General features: G+C 45.6%; 1 protein-coding gene across 1 annotated transcript in view; it reads left to right on the plus strand.

The window, feature by feature from the left end:
* Positions 1–1,432: 1,432 nt before the first annotated feature.
* LOC309549076 (sodium-dependent glucose transporter 1-like) overlaps positions 1,433–27,777 on the plus strand; it is a gene marked incomplete at its 5' end in the record, with an annotated part of 39,414 nt that continues 13,069 nt past the window's right edge. The window contains 2 exon segments of the mRNA XM_082249078.1: positions 1,433–1,663; positions 13,454–13,622. Of these exon segments, the coding sequence (XP_082105204.1) occupies positions 1,433–1,663; positions 13,454–13,622 (400 nt within the window).

Consider the following 27,777-nt stretch of genomic DNA (forward strand, 5'->3'; position numbering starts at 1 on the left):
GCTGCACCCTACTCTCTCCTGTCCACCTGGCTCTGTCCTCACCCACCTGGCTGTACCCTCCCCCCTCTCCTGTCCACCTGGCTACATCTCCCCCCTCCACCTGGTTGCACCCCCTATCTTGCCCACCTTGCTCTGTCCAGCCCCCACCTGGCTGCACCCCCCCCCTCTCCTGTTCATCTGGCTCTGCCCTCTCCTGTCCACCTGGCTCTGCCCTCTCCTGTCCACCTGGCTGCATTCCCCCTCCACCTGGCTGCACCCTCCCTCTCCTGTCCACCAAGCTCTCTCTAATCAAGAGTACCTATCACCTATATGCTACCACATAGGGGGCTATTGGTCCTCTGTCTAATGGCAATAAAAGTTATGTAAAAAAAAAAAAAACGTTTTAAACATTTAAAGACACATATAAAAGCAAAACATTTTAGAGCCCCCCCAAGACATACACACAAAAAAAAATGCATGTGATTGCCCTGCACATGTTATGCATCACCAGGCACGCAATACTGACGCAATATTTCTAGCATCAGAACTACTGCATAACACTAACCTGATATCCTGTAGGGGCTTATTGAATGTTGCCTATGAAAAAATATAGGGTACTGAAGTTTTTCGCTGTTTCATGGGTGTCATCAGTTTAATGTTATGCAGGAGTTCTGGTGCTAGTATTAGTGAATTTATTCAATTAGCTGGTCTTGCCTAGGGCGCAAAATAGTCTAGCACCGGCCCTGTTTACAGCAAGATAAAGCCGCTCAGCAAAGCCAGCGCTGACAGTTCCTTCTGATCATCCTCCTCCTGCCCTCTCCTCCTGTGGTTGCCCACCAGGGGATGCTTGAGTGGGAAGTTTGAAGCCCAGCAGCCAGAAGAGGAAAGATTGCGCCTGATCCATCCATCCATTTATCCAGTCCCTTCCTTGTCTCTCCTGCCTCCCAGTGAGCACTCTGATGTGAGGGGTCTTCTCTCTCTCCTTAACCTCTGCAAAGGGATTCAGTGGGGCCTCATGTCTAAATTTTGCCTAAGGCCTCACAAAGCCTAGAGCCGCCTCTGTACACATATATATATCTATATATATATACACACACATATATATATATAGTAGTGTTAACCATGCTGCAGATTTATTTTTGTAAATCCTTTATATATATATATATATATATATATATATATATATATATATATATATATATAAGCTCCAAATGTCTGGCGCAACATCTTGCCGAAAACTCCAACTATGTACAGCGGCTCCAAATGTCGGGCGCATGCGCAGTTGCGTTGAGACATCTTGCCGAAAAATCCAAATCTCATGCACAGTGTTCTCCACTGTGCACGGCGCGGCTAGGGCGTTGCATTGGAAGTCCTGTTGGAAGTGACGTATATGGTTGAATTTTTCGGCAAGTTGAAACATGAGGGCGCAGCAGTGATCTGCACGACAGAGGACATGACGGGGAACAACGGCAAGAAGAAGAAACAGGGGCGCTTTGCACGGGCGGGTGGTGACGAGTACATGCTGTTCGAGAAGCGTCCGTCCAGGCTGAGAGCCGAGGAGCTGGAGGATGAGGGGGAAAGGAGCAGAGCCGAGGATGAAGTGCGCCTGGTGTCCGGAGGGCAGCAATGCCGGGGAATGCGCTGCTGTATCACCACCGTCATGTGCGCAGCCTTCCTGGGGCTGGTAAGAGGAAGTCTGTCATGTGCTGCACTCTCTCCTTCATTCTAGGGGCGGCTGGCAGGATTTCTATACCTGTTGGCTCTCTCCTCCAGCCTATTCACGAGTGCCATGTCTCACAACCTAGCAGAAGCAGGATCATTCCTGTTTGGCCCTGTGGACTTTTAGGCTGCGTTCACACCTGAGCGACCTGGAAACGCTGCGCTTGCGGCACTGTTATTTCTTAATCGCGGTCAAGCAACAAACTTGCCAGGCGCGGTCGGCTTCAGCATTGTTCAGGCATTGTGTGAATTGGGGGTTAAATGGTATAAAAAAAAAAAAAAACATGCATCGATGCTCCAAAAATACCTTTCTTTGTGTTTTATCAGATTTGTTTAACCCCCCCCTTGCCAACTGCACGTACATTTACTGCGGCTCCTCTGCGCAGAGTCACGTACAGGTAAGTTATTCTGTACTTCTGGGGCTGGGGGCGCGCACGTGCGCTGCTGGTGACCGGCTCCCACTGTGATCGGACACAGCGAGAGCCAATTAGCGGCTCTGGGGGGCATTGGGTTCACTCAGATTGTTCCTAAGCGAGGCAGAATGGCGGTCTGCCTGTGTAAGCGGGGCAGAACCGCAGTCTGCCTGTGTAAGCGGGGCAGAACCGCGGTCTGCCTGTGTAAGCGGGGCAGAACCGCGGTCTGCCTGTGTAAGCGGGGCAGAACCGCGGTCTGCCTGTGTAAGCGGGGCAGAACCGCAGTCTGCCTGTGTAAGCGGGGCAGAACGGCGGTCTGCCTGTGTAAGCAGGGCAGAGCGGCGGTCTGTGACAAGGGAAGATGGAGAGCTTGTGTTTCTGCTAAGCAGGAACTCGGATCTCTATCTCCCCACATTTAAAGCACCCTCTACACAGTTAGAAAGCACTCCCTAGGAACACGTTTACCTCTTGATCGCCCCTGATGTTAACCCCTTCCCTGCCAGTGTCATTAGTACAGTTAGGGCCCTTTCACACTTGGAGTCCGTCAGGCAGACTCAGTGTTTCTCAGCAGGGGATCGATCCCCCGCTGAGCAGGAGTATGACAGCTGTGTGTGGAGACAGAGCTGTCAGATCCCCATGCATCTCTATGGGGGAATCGGATGGAAACGGACCGTCTGTCCATTCTTATCTGATCTGATCCGCTGGATGGATGGAAAATAGGGTTTCCATCCGTCCAGATTTATCGGATCGGATGTCAGCGGACATGTCTCCGCTGACATCCGATGCCCCATAGTGATGCATGAGGTGACCGTTCAGATCCGCCAAAAAAACCTGACAGGCGGATCTGAACGGTCCGCCTGTGTGAAAGGGGCCCAACAGTGCATCATTTTTTTAATTTTTTTTTTTAAGCACTGATCACTATTGAGGTCACTGGTCCCCAAAAAAGTGTCACTTGGTGTCCAATTTTTCCACCGCAATGTCGGAGTCCCGATATAGGTCGCAGATCGCCGCCATTACTAGTAAAAATTTTTTTTTTAAAAATTCCATAAAAATATCCCATAGTTTGTAGACGCTATAACTTTTGTGCAAACCAATCAATATACGCTTATTGTGATTTTTTTTTTTTATAATGAAAAATATGTAGCAGAATACATTTTGGCCTAAATTGATGTAGAAGTTAGAATTTTAATTGTTGTTTTTTTTTTTTTTGGTTATGTTTTATAGCGGTAAGTAAAATATATTGTGTTTGCCGTTTTTTTATTTTTTGCGTTAAAAAAAAAGAGGTGAACAAATATCACCAAAAGAAAGCTCTATTTGTGATTAAAAAATTAAAAGAACAATTATTTTGGTACATGGTTGCATGACCGCGCAGTTGTTTTTTAATACGTCAACAGGCCAGTGTGAAGATCTAAATAGAATTTAAAGGGATGCATTTTTCTTGCGCTTTTCCTCCTACTTTTTCTTTTAACACAAAAGCGCTTTAAAAACTGCTCGGTGTGAAAGCAGCCTGTTGATTGAAAAGGTGGCTATAATTGCCCGAAAAAAAAAATCATATTCATTTAAATTCATGATAATTAAAAAGTCAAATATAATACCAATATAAATAAAAGATATATACTATATATTTAAAAATACAAAGCAGTCCATTTTGATTTCAGTTTCTGTTTTCAGCAAAGTGCATCCTGGACGTGGGGGAGTACAGTTTTCCAGAGGATTGGGTAACTATAGCCTCTCAGTGTGCCCCTAGTCAAAACGAACATTTAACCCATGCAGTGCAGCCACAGCCCCACTACATGGGAGCAATCATTTTTTTTCATGGAGTTATTTTTTAACCGCTTGAAAATCGGCATGTTAAACCCGCTACTTGTCCAGGCCATTTTTCAGCACTATGGTACTTTGACTGACAATGACTCAATTGTGCAACACTCTGCTCAAATTAGTTTTTTTAAGGCTACGTTCACATGTGAGCGTAGTGATCGCGGGCAGAATCACTGCATAGCACCCCAAACGCTGTGCGATGTTGCCGCGATTTCCGCCTGCCGAATCGCAGTAAAATCGCACAGCGTTTGGGGTGCTATTGCAAATCACGGGCAACGCACATGCGTCCCGCGATTTGCAATGATTTCTGGATCGCTAGGCTCCATGTACACGGGACGTTGTAAATGGCCGTTTAGGAGCAGTTGGGCGTTTTTTTCAGAAGCCCTGAACCCACCTGCATGTTATCTTATCTGTCCATGTACACAGGGTCGTTTACAGTAATTTGCAAGCAGTTGAGTTCAGGGACGTTTTTTGGAACGCAATTATTTGCGTTCGAACGCGTGTTTCCCGGCCTTTCAAACGCAAAAACGGGATAGAACGTGATGAAGTACGTTCAGCCACGTTATACGTTGTATAGGGAGGGGGTCCGGGATCTGGGGGACCCCTTGTTCAAGGGGGCTTCCAGATACCGATGAGCCCCCTGCCCGCAGACCCCCACAACCACCGGCCAGGGTTGTGGGGATGAGGCCCTTGTCCCCATCAATATGGGGGCAAAGTGCTTTGAGGTGGAGGGTGCAGAGCCCCCCCTGCCCCAAAGCACCAACACCCCCCCATGTTGAGGACATATGGCCTGGTATGGTCCAGGGGGGGAGGGGGGGGCCGCTCGCTCTTCCCCCTCCCTCTTCCTGCCCTACCGGGCTGCGTGCTCGGATAAGGGTCTGGTATGGATTTTAGGGGGGACCCCACACCGTTTTTTTCGGCGTGGGGCTACCCTCAAATTCCATACCAGACCCGAAGGGCCTGGTCTGGAACCTGAGGGGGACCCCCACGCAGTTTTTTTCCCATTTTTGGCGTGGAGTTCCCCCTCAAGATTCTCACAGCGCAAGTCGGATCATCCTGATCCGACTTGCGGTGCGACTTCCATTCAAATCAATAGGCTCCCATTGATTTTGAATGGAGGCAGAAAAAACACTGCTAAAAGCAACATGGCCAAACGTGCAATAACGCCAATGGAAAAAGCTACTGAAAGCACGTTAACAGCTGCTTTTTCCCGGCGTCAGAACTAGCTTTGCAGCACATTTTTTCTGTCCCATGTACATGGAGCCTTATGCCCCGTACACACGTGCAGATCGTCGACCGAACGATCGGCCGTCTTTTGTCCCCGGGCTGTCGTGTCTGTTGAAAAGTGCTAAAGACTGCACAAGAATTTTGTCCGCCGACTGCAGAAGTGATGTCATGTGATGGTTAACTTTCCCTGTGTTTTTTCTTTTCTGAGCATGCCCAGTCTTGCAAATCTGCTGTCTGTCGGCCGAATTCTGTATTGACTGGCGAACAATCGGCTGCTCTGGTGTCGGCATACAAAAATTCTAATGCTTGCACGACAGATTCTTTTCGGCCGAAAGTGCGCTGTCGGCTGTCAGAAGCATCATACTAACAAGCCTACAATCGGCCGATCGTTCGGCGGCTGAATCTTTTCGGCCGACAATCTGCACGTGTGTACGAGGCATTAGAGTCAGAGCTTTCGTTTGGTGGAACTTAACTTGTTATTAATCAACATTAACAATTTTTTAACTTGTTATGCTGCTATTAATACTAAATAGATAGGAAGGTATGGTATATCATATTTGCTTGTTTTAACCACTTGACCACCGGAAGGTTTTAACCCCTTTATGACCAGGCCATTTTTTGATATTCAGCACTGCGCTATTTAACTAGTAATTGTGCAGCCATGAAACGCTGTGTGCAAATTGGGGGCCCTTTTACACTGATACGTTTCTCCTGCATTTTTACCTTACAAGATAAATGTTTCCCTTTAAATACTATGAGACTTTTTACACCCCTGCGTTAGGGATAGGGGATGTTAAAAAAGGTCCTGCATCTTTGGTGCAGTTTTAAAAAACCACACCAAAGACGCAGCTCCCCATTAAAGTGAATGGAAATTGCGGTAACACTGCACTGTCGTTTGCATTTTTGGTGCTTTTTTTTTTTTTTTCACAGGTGCAAGCAACCCAAAAATGCATCAGGAACGCACAGGAAACGCATCTGAAATTGCAGGAAACAAGCATATGCAAAGGCTCTAAATATTTGTAATTTTTTTTTTTCAGACAAATAGTTTCTTTTGGTGGTATTCAATCATTACAGGGTTTTTTTTTTTTTTGTTATATAATAAACTAAAGATTGAAAATTAAGAAAAAAACAATTATAATCTCTGTTATAAGACATACCTAATAAAAAGATCAAAAAATCATGTTTCTTCATAAATTTGGGCCAAAATGTGTTCTGTTACGTCTTTGGAAAAAAAAAATCCCAATAAGTGTATATTATTTGATTTGTGTGAAAGTTGTAGGGTTTACAACCTATGGTATATACAGTATATTGAAACGTACACCGCTATTGATGCTATACTGTAATGGCGGTGATCAGTGACTTATGGTGGGCGGGTGGGTGTGATATGGTGGTGGGCAATCTGGTGCTAACAGAAACTATCTGGGAGAGTCACTGACAATGATGTCACTAGTGACACTAATAAAGTGATAATACTGTACTAATGACACTGGCTGGGAAGGGATTAACATCTAGGGACAATTAATGGGTTAAATGTGTGCCTAACAATGTGTAATGCATCCTACTTTTACTTTATGATCTGGCTGTTTTTTTTTTTTTCTCTCCCTGCTTTAGGGGCCTTTTACACGAGCGGTGCGCTTGGCGGACTCCGTTTTTTCTCAGCGGGGATCGATCCGCCGATCCCCTCTGAGCAGGCGGATGACAGCTCCGTCTCCGCTTACTTTGCAGCGTTGGAGCTGTCAGAGCCCCGCTCTCCTCTATGGGAGATCGGATGAAAATGGACCACCTGTCCGTTTTCATCTGATCCGATCCTCCAGACGGATGGAAAATAGGGTTTCCATCCGTCCGGATTTCACGGACCGGATCGGGTGTCAGCGGACATGTTAACGCTGACATCCGCTGCTCCACAGAGGTGCATGGAGCATTCGATCAGGTCCGCTTGAAAAAACTGACAGGCGGACCTGATTGGAAAGCCTGTGTGAAAGGGGCCTTACAGGGAGAATAAACAGCCTGATCGCAGTTCCCTGTACAGTTTTTTTGTAAACCCAGAACTCTGTGTGTGATTAGACACAGCCGATCATAACTGCCAAACTTGTGCTGTGTCCAATCACAGGATGGGACATGCACATGTATGTCGCCAAGCCCGAAAGAAGCTGCTAACGTTCGGGTACCTGATTGTGCTTGTACCTGCTGGCTGCTTGCAGTATATTTGAGCAGTCGGCAGGTGGTTTAAACTTTTTTTTTTTTTTTTTTTTTTAGTTCCTGGTTTCCAGGCCTAGGCAAAATGATGTCCTACATCCCAGGAGTCTTCAGGAGTGGCTTTCCCAGCTAAGCACATCCTCCTGCCAAAATGCCTGGCCTAAAGATGGATTCCAGGCAAACTGATTTATTTATTTATTTAATTTTTTTTATTTTTTTTTACCATATAAAAGGAAAAAAGATTGAAAAGTTTTGCAAAACCTGTTTCCCTTAGTCTCTGTTAGAAAACAAAAAAAATCTTCCTTCATACATTTTAGGTCAAAATGTATTCCGATACATTTCTTTGGTAAAAATTGCACCGCACCAAATTGTACAATGCAGTACCATGTGTTTTGAAACAAATGAAAGATGCATGGGGGACATAAAAAGTTAATGGCACCGCTGCGTGTTTAGAAAAGATCAGTGTGTTTTTGTGCACTGCCATAAAGTGCACAATTTTGTATGTGTGAACGAAGCCTTATGCCCCATACACACGTGCAGATTATCTGCAGACTTTTGTCTGCAGACTTACCAAAACCATGTAATATGAGGTCAAACCTAAACACTTTCAATTTGTATGCAATCCGGCAGGCCCTTGCACTACACAGAAAAGGTAAGTCTGCAGACAAAAGTCTGCAGATAATCTGCACGTGTGTATGGGGCATAAGTTAGCCTTAGGTAAAGTTAGAGAACCTACAAATTATGGGATATATAGTTGAAATGTATCAACCCTGATGTTCAGGCTACCTGCCTCATTCCCTGAGGTGTTAAAATGCCAAGACAGTAAAAACATCCCCAAAATGACCCATTTTTGGAAAGTAGACACTCCCAGGTACAGGTATTTAGTAGGAAACGGGGTGAGTTGTAACTTTTTTTCCACAGTTTTTTGAAAATGTAAGTAAATACAATTTAATTTTATGCCACAAAGCTGTAATTTTAACAAGTTATAGTTCTACTTATTACCAGGGCTGTGGAGTCGGTAGATGTTCCGACTCCTCAGTTTTTTGTACTTCCGACTCCCTGACTCCAACTCCTTTGTATTAATATGTATTAATCTTTCGACACTGACTTGGGTGGGTGGCATTGCAGTAACTATTCTGGCCACATCACTAATGGTCTCTGGTTAAACAAGGATGGCTTCTTCAACTAACAAGATTTCATTTTCCAGCAAAAGACTCTCTCTTCTCATCATTGAAGATGCAATGCCCTCAGCTATTAACCCTCCATTTTTGTTCAGGCGATATAACAGGCTCTTCCATTCCAAAAGGAATTTATCCGGGGTTAGATCATCACATTGCAACCTCTTGGTGACAGTGAAGGGGTGAGAAAGACGGTTCTCCAGCTCTTTTGTTTGTGTCCACTGGCTTTCAGTTAATGCAAGATTTTCATTGTCCATTTCTTCTATGAAGTCTAAGTTCAAGCAAACCCTTCACCATTAAATAAGTGCTTCCCCAGCGAGCTGTTTGATCCAAAATGGCTCCTTTTCCTGCACATCTTTTCAAAATTGCTTCTGTTTTCGAGGCCCTGGCTGCAACAGTTACTTGCTGTAATTTGCCAATTAGTGTAGCTGCATGGCGATCTTTTAATCCATCTCTTATGGCAAGTTGCAGTGTATGAACAGCACATTGCATATGATGAATAGTAGCAAGCTTCAATGCTTCTTCAACAAAGTTGTCTAAAAAAATGTCAGCATTCTCTTCAGTTTCTAAACGTTCTCTAATACTTGCAGAGCTGTCTTTCTCTAACTCTTTTCTTTCATTGATTTTTATTAAGAAAAATTCAAATACAAAATTCAACAAACATGGTAAAACAATCAGGCTAGACATGGTCCTGAATACCATACATATAAAATTGAGGAGTACTAACATTCGAGGGGGGCATATCCATTAACCGACTGTGTTGAGGTCAAAGGGGGTAGTCCAAAGATCCACCCCCAACACGCTATGGGAGCTGAAACAGGATGCAGAGGGTCAAGTCCCCATATAGAGGGATGCAAAGCCCAAGAATAAACCACAGACAATGTACAACGAGGTAAGGCGGAGGGTATCTCAGGAGGGGAAGTATGAGGGGACACCATGCCCCCAATGGGTGGCGGGACATATGGGTCCAGCACATTCTCCTTCCAGAGAAAGCCCCCAAGAGTGGTAGGGCAGCAAAGAAGGGTGGGGGGGGGAGTAAGGTAGGATAGACTGTAAGAGAGTAGAAGGGAATAAGAGCATAGGAGGCTCAAGAGGTTAGCTGAAATAAGGAGAGAAAAGAGGAAAAAGAAAGAGGGTCTGGCGGCCAGATCAAATGGAAACCTGTACATATTTAGCCCAGGGTTCCCAGATGGTCTCAAATTTAACCACATTATTATTGATAATACCAGAGATGTTTTCCTGTGACATGATCCAGGAGATCTTAAGTTTGGTTTCCCTGATGGACACCCTGGGTGTTTTCCATGCTCTTGCTATGGTGAGTTTGGCTCCCAGGAGCATAAAATGGAGGATTTTTTGAGCAGTTTTAGAGAGTTTAGGGACCTTGACGTTGAGAAGTGCAATTTGTGGGGACTGAGCGATGGGGTGATCAAGTACTTTACGAATGATCTGGAATAATTTATTCCAGAATAGCCTAATCTTGGGGCAGGCCCACCAAGTGTGCAAGTGGTCACCAGATAAACCGCAGCCCCTAAAGCACTGTGGAGAGGCGTTTGGAAACATGGCCACAATGCGGGTAGGGACCAGGTACCATCTGGTGAGCAATTTAACATTAGCTTCGATGAGAGAAACATTCATTATACCTGTAAAGGAGCGTTGGAAGGCGAAAAACCCAGTCGTCCAGGTCCTACTCCATTTCCAGGTCCCTCTCCCAGGCTAGCGCATATGCAGGTTTGACATTGCTGTTGGATAGTATTGAATAGATGAGGGAAATCCCTCCCCTTGGGTCCCTGGCTTCCGAGCACCAGCGTTCATAAAGAGTGATTTGTGGAGGGTCAGGTTTATCGTCCCATATGGAGTGGAGGAAATGTGATATCTGGGAGTGGCGATATCTCTCAGTGAGGGGCATTTTGAGGAAATTGACACAGTGTGGGAAAGAAAGGGGCCCCATGGAGTTAAAGAATTGTCCAATGCGAAATAGGCCCTTGTTAAGCCACCAGTAGAAGGCTTTGATATTTAGTCCAGGGGGAAATAGGGGGTTGTTAAAAACTTCCTCTAACTCTAATATCTGTTTGTTACCTTCTTCATCTGCGTTCATCTTCTCAATTGTGCTCAACATGTTAGAAGCGTTATCTGTCACAACACATAAAATCTGTTCCTTTGTAATCTCAAAATCTTCTAGAACACCCTCCACTAACTTCTGAAGGTACTCACTGGTGTATTGTGCCTGAGTGTCCTTTAATCGGAGGGTCCGTGTTATTGTTTTGTTATTTTCATCCACAAATCTAACATTAATAGCAAAATAATTGACTCTGTGACGTGTGCATGCATCCATTTTAAGAAAGACAAAACGTCCTTTCAGAACTTTCTGTAGTTCTTCCTTTTTACATTTGGCCTCCTCAATTATAAGTTTCCGACTCCATTGCATTGTTTGCCGACTCCAGGTACCAAAAATTCCCTCCGACTCCTCGACTCCGACTCCACAGCCCTGCTTATTACGCCCTAAAACACTTTCTTCTACTCCTCCCCAGTATTGGGATACCAAGTTCACATTTATGAGACTTTTTGTTGCCTAGACCAGCAGTCCCCAACCTTTTTGGCACTGGGAACCAGCTTCACGGCAGCCCAGTGCAGACCGTGGGCTCATTACCTGCTGTTCGGCCCTGTCATCAACAGGCCACGGACCGGCACCAGTCTGTGACCCAGAAGTTGGGGAACCTTGGTCTAGACACTGAAAGACACAAAAATAAAGGGGCATACATTTTGCATCCGATTTTTCTGGCTACCTATCACATGTTGATGCCTTTTAAATGTCACGACAGGAGAAATACCCACAAAATGACCACTTTTTTCAAAGTAGACCCCCCAAAGTATTTAATTTGAGGCATGGTAAATCTTTGAAGATAATGTTTTTCGCCGCTTAGACATGCAAGTGTCCTAATATTAAAAGTCAGCAGGCTACAGTATTTGTAGCTGCTGACTTTTCATTTTTTGGTGGTTGGGGATGTGTAAAAAATTAGGGTAATTGGCGCTGCCAATCTATAAAGTGCAATCAGTGGAATAAATAAATGTAAAACCTGTAGTGTGATGTTTACACAAACATAGTGATATGTAAAAATAAAACAATATAAAATGTAGTTGGGTGTACAATATCAATTAATATGCAATCAACAATAAATATAGTGCAATATTGATGAAATAGCCCACAAGAGGCGTAAAAAAAAGTGCAAGGTGCGTATCAAAAATAATAAAAGATTAATAAAATGAAGAAAATGCAAAGTGCATACAACTGATAAAGTGCAATGTAAATATATGACCAGCAGAGGGCGTCACTAAGTGCAAAAATGCATCTCGATAAATAAATAAATGAGTGGTATAATGAACCCAAAATTAATGGAGAGAGTGCAATAGTGGAATAAATGTGGACAGTGGATGTGCAGTGCTAAATAGTAGCACTGTAAGATAAAGATGAAAATTAAGCACAAGAGTATGCTAATGAAAATATAATAGGTGAAATGAGCATATGAATATGCTATTAAAAATAATAAGGTGAGTGAATAATACACCAAATAGGTGCAAAACTAGTGCACAAAAAGTTAATTAGAAAAGTGTGGCTGGAAATGAAGTCCAATAAGCCAATATAAACAAACAAAAAAAAAAAGCAAATTAGTCCAAATCTTGGTGGATGTGCCGAAAAAGTGAAAATGACCTTACGGTGACCCCAAGGTGAATGACTGGTGAGGTGTGGGGTGACCCCTAGTAAAAAGACCTACTAACCAGATATACCCACCCCACACAGGGGTATAGAGCGGGTATTTAGGATATGGCTGAATGCTCCTTCCTCTGGCTCCTTAATTCCCTTCTGTGTAGGGGGAGATGTAATGGACAGCCAATGGTGATCCCTGATGTCCCAAAGGAGAATGGGTTTGGTGGGGTCCTCTCCTAATGGAATGGGGTCCGGCGGTCCGTGGGTGAGGTCCGGTCACTCAGAGGTGCATGGGTGGGAGGGTCACATAGGGCAAAGAAAGGCTCCTTGGACTTCATTTCCAGCCACACTTTTCTAATTAGCTTTTTGTGCACTAGTTTTGCACCTATTTGGTGTATTATTCACTCACCTTATTATTTTTAATAGCATATTCATATGCTCATTTCACCTATTATATTTTCATTAGCATACTCTTGTGCTTAATTTTCATCTTTATCTTACAGTGCTACTATTTAGCACTGCACATCCACTGTCCACATTTATTCCACTATTGCACTCTCTCCATTAATTTTGGGTTCATTATACCACTCATTTATTTATTTATCGAGATGCATTTTTGCACTTAGTGACGCCCTCTGCTGGTCATATATTTACATTGCACTTTATCAATTGTTGTATGCACTTTGCATTTTCTTCATTTTATTAATCTTTTATTATTTTTGATACGCACCTTGCTCATTTTTTCACGCCTCTTGTGGGCTATTTCATCAATATTGCGCTATATTTATTGTTGATTGCATATTAATTGATATTGTACACCCAACTACATTTTATATTGTTTTATTTTTACATATCACTATGCTTGTGTAAACATCACACTACAGGTTTTACATTTATTTATTCCACTGATTGCACTTTATAGATTGGCATCGCCAATTACCCTAATTTTTTACACATCAATTTATATAGTCCTTGGACTATAGTCTTGGGTAGGCTGCAGCCGACCTGTATATAAATTATTTTTAATCCTTTGATAACCTTAGCGCGGATTTTATCTTTATTTATTCCACTTTAAATGAAAAGTTTTTGTGCCCAGACTTAAGCTTTAGGGATATTTCAGTGTTAACCTAGCTGTATATAATTATAATAAAAAGAGTCAGGACGAATGGTAATGGTTGCACAGATTGCATACAATTGACATAATATATTTATCCTTCTAGGGAATGGCCATTTCTGTTTTGGGGCTGACTTTCCCTGATCTGGCTGCTAATGTAGAAAGCACTGTAGGAAACCTTTCCTATATTTTTGTGGGACGCTCCATGGGATATCTTGGAGGCTCCATCTTGGGAGGTGTCCTCTTTGACCGTATGAATCAACACCTGCTGTTGGGTATGTATAAAATGTGTTACACCAATATGTATTTTATTTTTTTCTTTATTTAGGAAGAAAAGGCTAAGTATATACAGTAAATGCTTACTCTTAATAGAGTTGACTTTTTTTCATATTATATTGTCGAGCTTACTTGATCTTTGAAATATATACGTTTTCCAGGTTTTATATGTATTTCTAAGATGATAGCTGGTGATCCAATATACCATGACATCATTTACATGCCACAGAGTAAAAGCTGAACACAGATATTAAAACACAAGAGTAAGAACAATAAGACAATTACCCCAAAGGGGAGTGTCAAATAATCTCACCCACTCGGCGCTAACGTGCTTAAGCTACATAAAATAGCCAAAAAACATAGGGCGGTAAACCCGTCACTGTTAAGATCAATTAAAATTGATAATACAATCACCAATAATAATATTAAAACCTCTCGGATCTCAGCTGCTGTTATATATATATATCAAACTGTAAAAAGGTGTGTACATATAATATATCACATGCATACACTAACAGCGCTTAAGATAAAATCACAAAGTCCATCGTGTGATAAATTGATCGAATATTGTCCAGCTTGTTAACATCATCTGCAGGTATCACAGTCCTATATGTGTATATTAAGTGCTCTGATGAAAACAAAGTGAGGAGCCCCTTCACCACACCGGCATGCCCCCCCAAGCAGTGCCCACGTACCTCACTGAGGGGGAATATACGCCCAACTAGATACGATCAGGATGGACTGCCTCAAATGTGATAAACCAGGAACTTCCCACAGGCACCGCTCACAATAGGACATAGAAAGACCGGGCCAATCCTACACCTTTTCAGGTACAGCTCCAGACTTCCTCCCGACTGCAGGCTAGATCACTCCATATGAGCCATATCATGCATGAATAAAAATGAAAGCGCTCATAGCGTAACTCTATCAAGCATGCGGAATTTATTAAATAACTCAAAGAATACACTCACAAACGAAGTATAAACAAAGGCATCCAAAGTAAAAGCAGATAAAATCGAATTGCTGTCCCGGACCGGACTACCTGTACGGCTCCAGCCGTCCCCTTAGTGGAGCCGAAGTTGCGGCTGAGACACCGTGTAACCTCCGGGTTCCGACTTCTGGGTTCGGCGTGACGTCAGACGTCCGGGACGTAGGGTTGCTATGGTCACCGCGTGTCCACGCTCTAACGCGTTTCGTCATTGGCTGACTTCAACGGAGGGCGCCCTCCGTTGAAATCAGCCAATGACGAAACGCGTTAGAGCGTGGACACGCGGTGACCATAGCAACCCTACGTCCCGGACGTCTGACGTCACGCCGAACCCGGAAGTCGGAACCCGGAGGTTACACGGTGTCTCAGCCGCAACTTCGGCTCCACTAAGGGGACGGCTGGAGCCGTACAGGTAGTCCGGTCCGGGACAGCAATTCGATTTTATCTGCTTTTACTTTGGATGCCTTTGTTTATACTTCGTTTGTGAGTGTATTCTTTAAGTTATTTAATAAATTCCGCATGCTTGATAGAGTTACGCTATGAGCGCTTTCATTTTTATTCATGCATGATATGGCTCATATGGAGTGATCTAGCCTGCAGTCGGGAGGAAGTCTGGAGCTGTACCTGAAAAGGTGTAGGATTGGCCCGGTCTTTCTATGTCCTATTGTGAGCGGTGCCTGTGGGAAGTTCCTGGTTTATCACATTTGAGGCAGTCCATCCTGATCGCATCTAGTTGGGCGTATATTCCCCCTCAGTGAGGTATGTGGGCACTGCTTGGGGGGGCATGCCGGTGTGGTGAAGGGGCTCCTCACTTTGTTTTCATCAGAGCACTTAATATACACATATAGGACTGTGATACCTGCAGATGATGTTAACAAGCTGGACAATATTCGATCAATTTATCACACGATGGACTTTGTGATTTTATCTTAAGCGCTGTTAGTGTATGCATGTGAACACAGATATTGCAGAGTTGTCAGCTGTGTATCCTCTTCATGACGCCCCCCAGGCAGCCCTTTAAGTGAGCCTAAATGGTGGGAGGTGTAGAGGCTTCCCATTCACTTTTCCACTTGGATAGCATTCACAGCAGTCACATGATCAGGAGTCTGTCCTGCTGGCTCCCGGTTTAGAAGCCATGGCCAAGAGCTGTTGGAGACAACTCTGTCAGTGTGCTGGAAGCGTGCAGTGAGCGTGCTTTCAGCACACAGCCTCAAACCACTTTGGACACATGTGCGATGGCTACGTTTTAAGGCCCCTTTTTTCTACAGCTGTATGTGTGCGGTCAGGAAGAGAGTATTTACATTTGGACTGCTTATCTTTTTCTTGTCTGCAGAGAAAAGCATCTGCTTTACTTTACATATGGCTCCAACAGCAGCTCATATTTACCTCTCCTATGTTCCCCTGCAACTTCATTCACTTCCCGGTAATGAAGAATACCTGGTATCTCTAATACCGAGGGATGGGGGAAGGAGAGGAGGAACACCAGGAAATCCACTCAATGCCCCTAAAGTCCAAGGGCATGAGGATGTGACAAGCATGGATTAGAATACAACATTAAATTACCCAACGGTATATAACTGGTGAGCCAAGCAACTGAGACAGTAAAGTGAACAAAAGGGGGAAAAGAAGTTGCATATATGGCTCAAACGAGGGTGTAATGTGAATAAAAAATTGGTACTTTGAGGCAAAAAGACAGATAAAATAACAAAAACAAAAATGTAATATGCTCATGGACATCTAGATAAAACCATACAAGAAGGGGTCCTATCTCTCGAATCACGCTGATGTCGCCTATAAGAGGCTCCACCCCACCAACACACCAGCAACCTAGGTAGTGCACAACCACTGCCTCTAAATCTGTTGATGATGTCCAGGGATGGCGTTAACTCAGGAAAGTCCAGGTGAATGATGAGAACTCAACAGTAAGTGGTATATATCCAGGGGCTAGAAACAAGATTGTGGATAAAGAAAGCCAAGCTTCAGGCACGAGGAGCCCACTAAATGATGCTCCTGAGACAAATGTCACTCCTGTGGTGATCAAACTGGGCGGCTTGGGTGCTCAACCACTAATAACTCTGGCATACAGGCATTTCATATCAAATGGAGATCCTCCGCTAGCACACAATTCTGTGGAAGCAAATACAGCAGAAGCACAGCAGGTGTATCACAAGTCCAGCAAAGCAAGAAAACAGCAATTAATGAAGCAGCAGGAAGCAAAAAAGCTGGGAGGTATGTGGACCTCTTCGAATCAAAGTCCCTCCTGGGTCAATAAGTCAGGAAGTTGAATACCACCTCTAAGTATGGGCATGGATGGAAGTCCATAGAGAGTGATATATATTGTGGCAATGGCACACAATTTGTGGGGGATCAATGATTGCTCTGGACCCAGGTGCTGGGGCATAGAAGAGGTACAACAAGCAGCTAAAAGCAGTGTAAGAGATAGTGCTGCGGCAGGTACAGGTTTAGCAAGCAGAGAAGCCGGTTAGTAACAATAAAGTGCTTGTGGATCGGCACTCACATACCCGTTTCTTGAACAGTCCATGAAGGTCCGGTATGCATATAGCGATGGTTCCGGGTAGGAATCTGAGAGGTAGGGAGATGCAAGGATGCCCGCCAGAGGTGTGGGAGCTTGCCGCTATCACTTTAGGGTTGGCGCCAAGAAGCCGGCATAAGTTGAAAGAGCCCGCGGTTGCGGCGTGAAGGTCCGGGTGGTGGGTGGAGCGTATGGCGTAGCAGCGTGTGACGTCGACGCGTTTCGCGTGACGCAGCACGCTTCTTCAGGACGTAAATTGCGTCGGGCACGTCTATCATTAAGTACCGGAAGCTCAGATGCTCATTGGTCAATATATATCTGGCTTCAATCATACGTGCAATTTGAAGAGAGAGGACCCCTAGTGGACACCGGAAGGCTCTACATAAAGGAAACCGTATTTTTGAAAAGAACACACAACACAGATTCATCATCTAGACACAAGGGAGGCGAATATATATGCATCAGGGAGAAATATATACAGTGAAAACACAGTGAATCTAATATATGTAAAAAGCGATGGTATTCAAGCACACTAGATAAGGAGCAAATATATAATATCACTAGCCCCCAGATGAACATAAAGAGAGGATTATTTTAAAGGGATTACTACCTAAATCTCCAGAAATTTAAATACAGGGAGGAGTAAATAGACAAGAGAACCTCTATTCAATATCGCATTTATAGTAATTCAGAAAGTGAACACATATCAATCAAGATATTAAACCCCTGGTTCCTATCAAAGATGGGGGGTAACAAAAAGCCCTAGACCCATGGCAAGAAATATGATCATATGGAAGGCGAACCTATTACCTGCTCCATAATTAAGTAGCCACAGAGAGCTAAGGGGAAAATAATAGTGACTAATAAGGTCAAGTATTAAATTAAGGCAAACAATTCCAAGACCAACCGGGGATCATATAGGGTTCTACATATCAAGCTCACTATATCAGTTTGACTTGCAGCAAACAAGAAAGAAAAAGGAAAGAAAAAAGGCATGTCTCAGAAGTTAAAGATTATATATGATACATATAATCTAGATAGTATGTTTTCTGTGATAGGGGATACAGATAAGGAGGGCAAGATCCAAGGGTAAATATAATAAGGCAAGTTATTTTTGTTCCAAAAACACCTTCAAGCTAAGCTCGGTATTTAGGCCCCTAGGAACTAAGGTTTCAAGGCGGAATATCCACGCCTTTTCCCTCTGTAGGAGGACCTTATCGAAATCACCCCGTCTTGGGGGGAGGTCCAGGGCAAAAAAACCCTTAACCTTAAGACCTTTTGGGTTCCCATTATGTCTCTCCTCAAAATGAAGTGCCAAGGGTGTATCTTCCTTTAATCTTATGCTCTTTAAGTGCTCATTTATTCTAACTCGGAGCTGCCTCTTAGTTTTACCCACATATAGCTTTTGACAGGGGCATTCGATAGAATAAAGGACTCTAGTTGTCCCACAGTTGATAAAGCGTTGGATGAGGAAGGTCCTAGTTCTTTTTGAATTGGTGAAGATATTTGTTTTTTCAACAAACCTACAAATGCCACAGTGGCCACAAGGGAACATCCCCGTGAGAGGAGGGAGATTTGTAAGCCAAGAGTGTCTAGTCTTCTTTTTAAACTCGGAATGAACGAGATGGTCACCCAAGTTACTGGCCCTTTTTGCCACCATTAGGGGCCTTGGTCCTACAATTTCACCTATTTTATCAGCCCTAAGCAGGATATGCCAATGATTCTCCAATATGTTTTTAACCTCATGCCATTGGCCACCAAATTTTGTAATCAATCTGGGGTGATTAGTTGGTTCAGGTTTTCGTGGATGTGTTGGATTGAGAATCTCTTGTCGAGTTAGTTTTCCTGCTAGTTTTTTGGCACGTCTTAGTACTCTATGGGGGTAGCCTCCTTCCCGGAATCTGGAGTATAATTTGGCTGCTTCCTGCTGGTATTCACCAGGGTCAGAGCAGTTACGCCTGACCCGAATGAACTGCCCTACAGGGATGCCCCTTATAAGGGACTTAGGGTGGTGACTGTCTGCCTGTAGGAGAGTATTAGCGGCAGTCTCCTTTCTATATGTTGAAGTTGATAATCGTCCCTGATCTATTCTAATCTTAAGATCAAGGAAAGAGATTTCGGAGACGTCCGCCGTATATGTTAGCCTGATATTCCTAGGATTGGAGTTGAGTTCAAAGATAAACTCCTCCAGATCACCCCTAGAGCCTGTCCACAATACCAATATGTCATCGATGTACCTCAGCCAGGTCTTAGCATGGCTGAGGTACATCAAGGAAGCATAAACGGTTTCTTCCTCCCAGAGGCCGAGGTGGAGGCACGCGTAAGAGGGGGCCCATGGGGCACCCATTGTGGTCCCCCGTATCTGTTGAAAATTGCCACCAAGGAATTTAAAAAAAATGTTTGTCAACGCAAATTCCAGAATTTCAACAAGAAACTCATTTTGAGCCCCAAATTGGGGATATCTCTGTTCAAGAAAATGATGAACAGCCAATATCCCCCATTCGTTTGGTATCGATGTATAGAGGGATTCAACATTGATCCCGACTAAAATGGCACCATCCGGGACCACCAGGTCACAGATCTTTTGCAGATCACCGGTATCCCTGACATAGGAGGGCAAGTCGATCACTAAATCCTTAATGAACTAATCTAAATATCTACCGAGTTTCTCCAAAGGTCCACCAACTGCCGATACGATCGGACGAACCGGGGGATTAAAGAAATCCTTGTGTAATTTAGGAAGAATGTAGAAAGTCGGTAGATTGAAGTCAAGTGTTTCAAGATAGATTTTTTCCGGTTTAGTGATCAAGTTGGCCTCAAATGCCAGGGATAATTTAATATGTATTTCGGCTGCAAGTTGTGGAAAAGGGTTGTAATCTAGTTTTTTGTAGGTACTACTGTCTGAGAGTAGCCGAGATATTTCTGCCTCGTAGCTAGTCTCAGACAGGAGTACCACATTACCACCCTTATCACTTTTTTGATTACTATACCCTCTGCATTCTTTAAATCATCAAGGGCAGACCTCTCACCTGAGGATAAATTATCAAGGGCTGGAAGACTCCAATCCAATTTAGTGAGGTCCTCCTCCACCCGCATAAGAAAGGTGCTTAGCCATTTATTGTTCGTAAACTTTGGCATAATTGTAGATCTAATTTGTAAATTGCACTTCCTACGAAAAGGACCAGGAGATATATCCTCATCCAACGGATCATCAATATTCTCATCGAGCAATGATTCAAGGATATCAAGTACCTCCTTATCACAAGGGTCAAGTGACTGTGGGTTAATGGCCGCCCCATCCTGATTATGGGAATACAGAGAGGAAAGATAGATTTTTCTAAGGAACAAGCAGATATCCTTATAGACTTCAAAATGGTCCATTTTGGAAGTGGGGGAGAAGGATAATCCCTTCTGTAGAAGTGAGATATGGGAATCATTCAGGTGAAAATTAGACAGGTTGACAACCTTGCAATCATTATGGGCCATATCCACCGGAGGTGGGGCCAAATTAGTATCAGACACAGTTACCTTTAGGATCTCTTGGAACGTGTCCTGGTTTTCCACTGAAATCCCATCTCTACACTTCCTCCTCCTCTTCCGCTTTTTTTTTGGGTTTGTATTGTTCGTTTTGAGGATTCCTTTCGGCGGAGGTGGTGAATCGCCTTCCTCCATTGAGTCCTGCCCTAAAAAACGGACAGATCTATCCTCCTCATCCTCACTGCCTGAATGGCCAGACCGTGTATTGGACCTACTCCTATTAGCATTGTTCCTGCGTCTAGAGCAACTTCTCCTATTCCGTCCACTGAGATCAAAGATCTCACCTTTGGACCAATCAGTAAGGTCCCTTTGGAATGTTTGGTATTCCTGAGGGTTTTTTGAGATTTTTCTATTTCTTTCCTTAGTTGGTCATTGAATTTATTAAACTCATCTAGATCTTTTAGGGGTTCTTATTTCTCTTTAGTTTCCCTAATTTCCTCTTCTAAGGTTTTTAATTGGAGTTTTTCCTCCTCCACAATTTGTTTCATGATTTCTACACCATGGGAGATACACTGGGCCCTCCATTTTTCAAATTGCACGTATGATTGAAGCCAGATATATATTGACCAATGAGCATCTAAGCTTCCAGTACTTAATGATAGACGTGCCCGACGCAATTTACGTCCTGAAGAAGCGTGCTGCGTCACGTGAAACGCGTTGACGTCACACGCTGCTACGCCATACGCTCAACCCACCACCCGGACCTTCACGCCGCAACCGCGGGCTCTTTCAACTTATGCCGGCTACTTGGCGCCAACCCTAAAGTGATAGCGGCAAGCTCCCACACCTCTGGCGGGCATCCTGGCATCTCCCTACCTCTCAGATTCCTACTCGGAACCATCGCTATATGCATACCGGACCTTCATGGACTGTTCAAGAAACGGGTATGTGAGTGCCGATCCACAAGCACTTTGTTACTAACCGGCTTCTCTGCTTGCTAAACCTGTACCTGCCGCAGCACTATCTCTTACACTGCTTTTAGCTGCTTGTTGTACCTCTTCTATGCCCCAGCACCTGGGTCCGGAGCAATCATTGATCCCCCACAAATTGTGTGCCATTGCCACAATATATATCACTCTCTATGGACTTCCATCCATGCCCATACTTAGAGGTTGTAACGGATCTTTGTACCCCAGCTGGGCACATCCGCCGAAACTGTGTCTCCTGTCCTCCAAACGCACCCACAGCCTGCGGAGAAGCCATATCCAGCCCGTAACCCCTCAATCACGAGACAATCCACACAGGTGTTGAGGGTTAACCATCCAGAGCTTAAACTGTTTATTACATTCCAAACCATACAGTTACACACAGCTAAGGGGCACTCCCCTTAGCCCTGCAAGGGGGGGGGGGGGGGAATGAGACAAAGACCAACCAATGAGAACTGAACATTTGTACATTTGAACCAAGCAGTCTTAGTACACACCCCCTGCGGAGAGATGTCTCCAACTCAGACAAGTGTCTGTGTCATGAATCCACACCCTTAGACACAGGAACAGGAGGGGGGGGGGGGATGGGCTGTAACATTACATTACATTAACACAATGCCATGAGTCCTGCCATCTTCCTTTGTTCTGAGGATGAATGAAGAGAAAATAAAATGCAATAAAAGGCCAATGTCCCAAACTCGTAGGAAAATGAAACCAAGGGGTTTACAATCCAGGGACAGGGTGATCCGTCACAGTGCTCCCCCCTTGTGGAACACTCCGGCAGACCCGGCTTGACCCTTTTTAGGTCAACTTGGGGATGTCCGGATTTAGGTTAGGGGCTGAGTTCCATTTGCTGGCTGCTGGGACAACCCATCAGCGTTGCCATTCTGCTTACCAGGGCAGTAGTGGATGGTAAAGTCAAAAGGCTGCAGCGCCAAACTCCAGTATCTTCTGGCCCATAGTCTGTCGGTAGGAGGCTTGCGCACAGTCCCCTCCAAAACACACAGTGACAGTGGGTTCTGTCACATTTCTCCCCTTTTAAAAACAGACTAACGAGGTTCCTGACCCTCAACTGGTCTGGACCTGCGTTAGTCACAAACTTCCAACCCAGGCAACCAGGAAAAGTAAAACTATGACTCTGGCGCTGGGGAGCAAAACTGCACATAGGGTCTCCCATGAATAAAAACAGCCGCTGCAGAGTGGGAACAACTGTCTGCACTCCTCTGATCTGGGGCTGGGTTGCAGATATTGGGGGGAGCTGAATAATCCTCTGCCCTGATGCCAGCGCTCCAGCTGGTAGGGAATGTAGACTGGCAGGGCTATGCATTTGGGGAGAAAAAGGTACTTGCTTTTCTCCTGGTGTAGTTACCAGCCGCTGAGAAGGTATCTTGCAGGGACTGTCTCCCAGATTCTTCATCTCTTGTTCTGATGCTGGGCAGAGACCATCAGCGCTCTCTTCTGTAGCCAGCGCTTCTGCTGGGGGGATAACCATTGGGGTAGTGTCCAAGTGCTGGGGAAACGGCTCACTGAGGTCATCCCTCGGACTCCCTGGATCTACCTCTGAGGGTGGGCAGAGGCCAGCGGCACTCTGCCCCGTAGCCAGCGCTTCTGCTGGGGGGATGAACATTGGGGTAGTGTCCAATTGTTGGGGAGGGAGAATTGCTTCCTCTACTCCCGGTGGGGATATCTGCTGTTGGGAAAATAGCTCACGCAGATCCTCTCCCAGACTCTCCGGATCCCACTCTTTTTCTGATGCTGGGCAGATGCCAGCGGCACTCTGCCCTGTAGCCAGCGCTTCTGCTGGGGGGATGAACATTGGGGTAGTGTCCAATTGTTGGGGAGGGAGAATTGCTTCCTCTACTCCCGGTGGAGATATCTGCTGTTGGGAAAACAGCTCACGCAGATCCTCTCTCAGACTCTCCGGATCCAACTCTTTTTCTGATGCTGGGCAGATGCCAGGGGCATTCTGCCCTGTAGCCAGCGCTTCTGCTGGGGCGATAAACACTGGGGTAGTGTCCAAGTGCTGGGGAAACGGCTCACTGAGGTCACCCCTCGGACTCCCTGGATCTACCTCTGAGGGTGGGCAGAGGCCAGCGGCACTCTGCCCCGTAGCCAGCGCTTCTGCTGGGGCGATAAACACTGGGGTAGTGTCCAAGTGCTGGGGAAACGGCTCACTGAGGTCATCCCTCGGACTCCCTGGATCTACCTCTGAGGGTGGGCAGAGGCCAGCGGCACTCTGCCCCGTAGCCAGCGCTTCTGCTGGGGGGATGAACATTGGGGTAGTGTCCAATTGTTGGGGAGGGAGAATTGCTTCCTCTACTCCCGGTGGGGATATCTGCTGTTGGGAAAACAGCTCACGCAGATCCTCTCTCAGACTCTCCGGATCCAACTCTTTTTCTGATGCTGGGCAGATGCCAGGGGCACTCTGCCCTGTAGCCAGTGCTTCTGCTGGGGCACCAGATGAGATACTCTGGACTTGCTGCTGATCACCATTTCCCAGCCTTCCAGCGCCTGTCTCAACTCCCCCTTCTGAGACCTTCATGCTATCAGCTTGTCTCGCTGCCTGGGGGACCTCCGGTGCGTTCCGGCATTCTAGCGCTCGCAGTGCCCTCTGTATCATCGCTGCTTCTTCCATTGCAGTTAGTATGGGAAAACGCAGGGTCACCCCTGGCCCCATTTGCTTCTCATCTTCGTGACTGTCTGCTATTTCTCTCGGACAGTCCCAGGCAACGGGAGCCATGCCAGGCTGCTGATCACCGTCAAACAGCCGCTTGTAGGCAATTTCGAGCTCCCATTCCTGCTCAACCAGGAACTCCAATTCCTCCAGGTCACACACCTCGTCGGGGAGGTCCAGCACCTCATCTCGGAAATCCAGAATGTGTTCCAGCCGCCACTCCTCATCGCTCCCAAAGTCTGGGTCTCCGTACATTTTTTGATGGAGCAGCCCCACGCCGCCATAGCCAACGCCTTCTGTTGGGCTGCCATCTGATGTACCTGGCCACAGTTGAGCCGCGAACCACCGGAGGGCTCTGTAGCTGGCGTCTAGCCTCATTTCCTCCTGGACCAATCTTCCGAGCTCCGTCTTCCCTTCATCTCGCGGTTGTTCCCTCAGGAACACCTCTCGCGCACAGTACTGCGTCCGGTACATCTCTGTGGAGGAGGGAAGGATCTTCCCCTGATGGTGCCGCTTGTGGCTTAGCGCCTCATGCCAGAGTTGCCTGCGGATCACATCCTCCCAGCCGAGCCTGGTGTGCTCTGTCGCTGGTCCCCGATGGTGCTTCCGCATGCCTTGCAGCCTCCTCCCGAACTCCGCTCTCATGCTGGCTGGTCCCCGTATCACTCCTCGGCAGCTGCCCAGATCTTGAATCCTGGTGGTGGTTTGGATGTCCTGGACTGCAGGAGACATCCCACCGCTGCCAACCAATGTAACGGATCTTTGTACCCCAGCTGGGCACATCCGCCGAAACTGTGTCTCCTGTCCTCCAAACGCACCCACAGCCTGCGGAGAAGCCATATCCAGCCCGTAACCCCTCAATCACGAGACAATCCACACAGGTGTTGAGGGTTAACCATCCAGAGCTTAAACTGTTTATTACATTCCAAACCATACAGTTACACACAGCTAAGGGGCACTCCCCTTAGCCCTGCAAGGGGGGGGGGGGGAATGAGACAAAGACCAACCAATGAGAACTGAACATTTGTACATTTGAACCAAGCAGTCTTAGTACACACCCCCTGCGGAGAGATGTCTCCAACTCAGACAAGTGTCTGTGTCATGAATCCACACCCTTAGACACAGGAACAGGAGGGGGATGGGCTGTAACATTACATTACATTAACACAATGCCATGAGTCCTGCCATCTTCCTTTGTTCTGAGGATGAATGAAGAGAAAATAAAATGCAATAAAAGGCCAATGTCCCAAACTCGTAGGAAAATGAAACGAAGGGGTTTACAATCCAGGGACAGGGTGATCCGTCACAGTGCTCCCCCCTTGTGGAACACTCCGGCAGACCCGGCTTGACCCTTTTTAGGTCAACTTGGGGATGTCCGGATTTAGGTTAGGGGCTGAGTTCCATTTGCTGGGACAACCCATCAGCGTTGCCATTCTGCTTACCAGGGCAGTAGTGGATGGTAAAGTCAAAAGGCTGCAGCGCCAAACTCCAGTATCTTCTGGCCCATAGTCTGTCGGTAGGAGGCTTGCACACAGTCCCCTCCAAAACACACAGTGACAGTGGGTTCTGTCACAGAGGTGGTATTCAACTTCCTGTCTTATTGACCCAGGAGGGACTTTGATTCGAAGAGGTCCACATACCTCCCAGCTTGTTTGCTTCCTGCTGCTTCATTAATTGCTGTTTTCTTGCTTTGCTGGACTTGTGATACACCTGCTGTGCTTCTGCTGTGTTTGCTTCCACAGAATTGTGTGCTAGTGGAGGAACTCCATTTGATATGAAATGCCTCTATGCCAGAGTTATTAGTGGTTGAGCACCCAAGCCGCCCAGTTTGATCACCACAGGAGTGACATTTGTCTCAGGAGCATCATTTAGTGGGCTCCTCGTGCCTGAAGCTTGGCTTTCTTTATCCACAATCTTGTTTCTAGCCCCTGGATATATACCACTTACTGTTGAGTTCTCATCATTCACCTGGACTTTCCTGAGTTAACGCCATCCCTGGACATCATCAACAGATTTAGAGGCAGTGGTTGTGCACTACTTAGGTTGCTGGTGTGTTGGTGGGGTGGAGGGTGGAGCCTCTTATAGGCGACATCAGCATGATTTGAGAGATAGGACCCCTTCTTGTATGGTTTTATCTAGATGTCCATGAGCATATTACATTTTTGTTTTTGTTATTTTATCTGTCTTTTTGCCTCAATAAAGTACCAATTTTTTATTCACATTACACCCTCGTTTGAGCCATATATGCAACTTCTTTTCCCCCTTTTGTTCACTTTACCTGGTATCTCTGCCTTTAAGGAGCATGTTACTCTTTTTCTTCCATGGGACAGTGCTGCTGGTTAATGAGGATTGTCCATTCAGGCACCTAAAACCCTCACATGAGGCAGACAGAGAGCCCTGAGCCCTGTGTAACCTCCTGGTTGCATTGTTCAGCTTACATAGGGCTAATCTGTTCGCTTAGAGTGGCAGGAGAGCAACAGGTTCCTTTATTGCCCAACTCCCCAGCAGCATATAATTACCTTAATTTCACTGACCCACCTCTCAATTCACCTTCTGAGAGTGAAAGATACCACAATATGCTAAAAGTTGCTGAAGTCCTAGCTTACACAGGACTGTGGATTCCCTTGTGATATCACGCTTGCCCAGTGCGGTCACGTCTGTGTCACATGCTTCTCCATACATGGTAGCACTGGGTATTTTCTTTGGTTCCTGGCTTTAAACAGAGCAGTGCTGGAGTAAATCAAGGGGTAAGTATAGCTGTTGGGGATTTGGGGGGGGGGGGGGGGGGTAAAGCAACTCTGTTGCATTGCCCTGAATATGGCAAAACAGGTTTTTTTTTTTTTTTAAAGCGAATACTGTAGGTCTGTTGAAAGACAAATAATTATACTGATAAACTTGCCCCTCTCTTCCAGGATCATTGGCCAAGGAAGTCCACTGAGCTTTCAAGGAATCTTTAGCTATGGCGAAATTGGCATTTTTGAATACTGTCAGTTTTTTTTTTTAAATTGACGCGGTTGGCAGCAGAGTAAACCGGGAGGGACGTTATGTCGCTTCCGGGTTACTTGATTGGAGACCTGATTGAAGCCGAATCTTGCTTTGTTTGGCACTCTAACCAGCCGGAAGATGTGACAGCTGGTTGCTCGGGTCTCCTGGTGGGACGGGAGACCCAGGCAGAGCGATAGCGGGAGGAGGGGCTGACGTCCTTTTCCCTCTCGCTGGGATAACGGCCGAGCAGCTGCTAAGCAGCATCGTTTATCACCAGAAAGCCGACCACCGGCCCAAAAAATGGGTACTGGTTTGATGCCTGCAGCTGCAGGCATCACTCTTGTACAACCACTTCTTCAAGCCGACATACAGGTACGTCGGTTTACTGGAAGTGGTTAAAGGCTAAGTGTAGTAAATTTGAACAACACTGTAGGTGTCCTAGTGTTTCTCATACCTGGTTGATACAATGACAGAAGTCATGCTTCTGGCATTGAATCCGTGTCCCGTAACA

This window comes from Pelophylax lessonae (genome assembly GCF_965119305.1).
Source record: "Pelophylax lessonae genome assembly, chromosome: 3".
NCBI classification, from domain to species: Eukaryota; Metazoa; Chordata; class Amphibia; order Anura; family Ranidae; genus Pelophylax; species Pelophylax lessonae.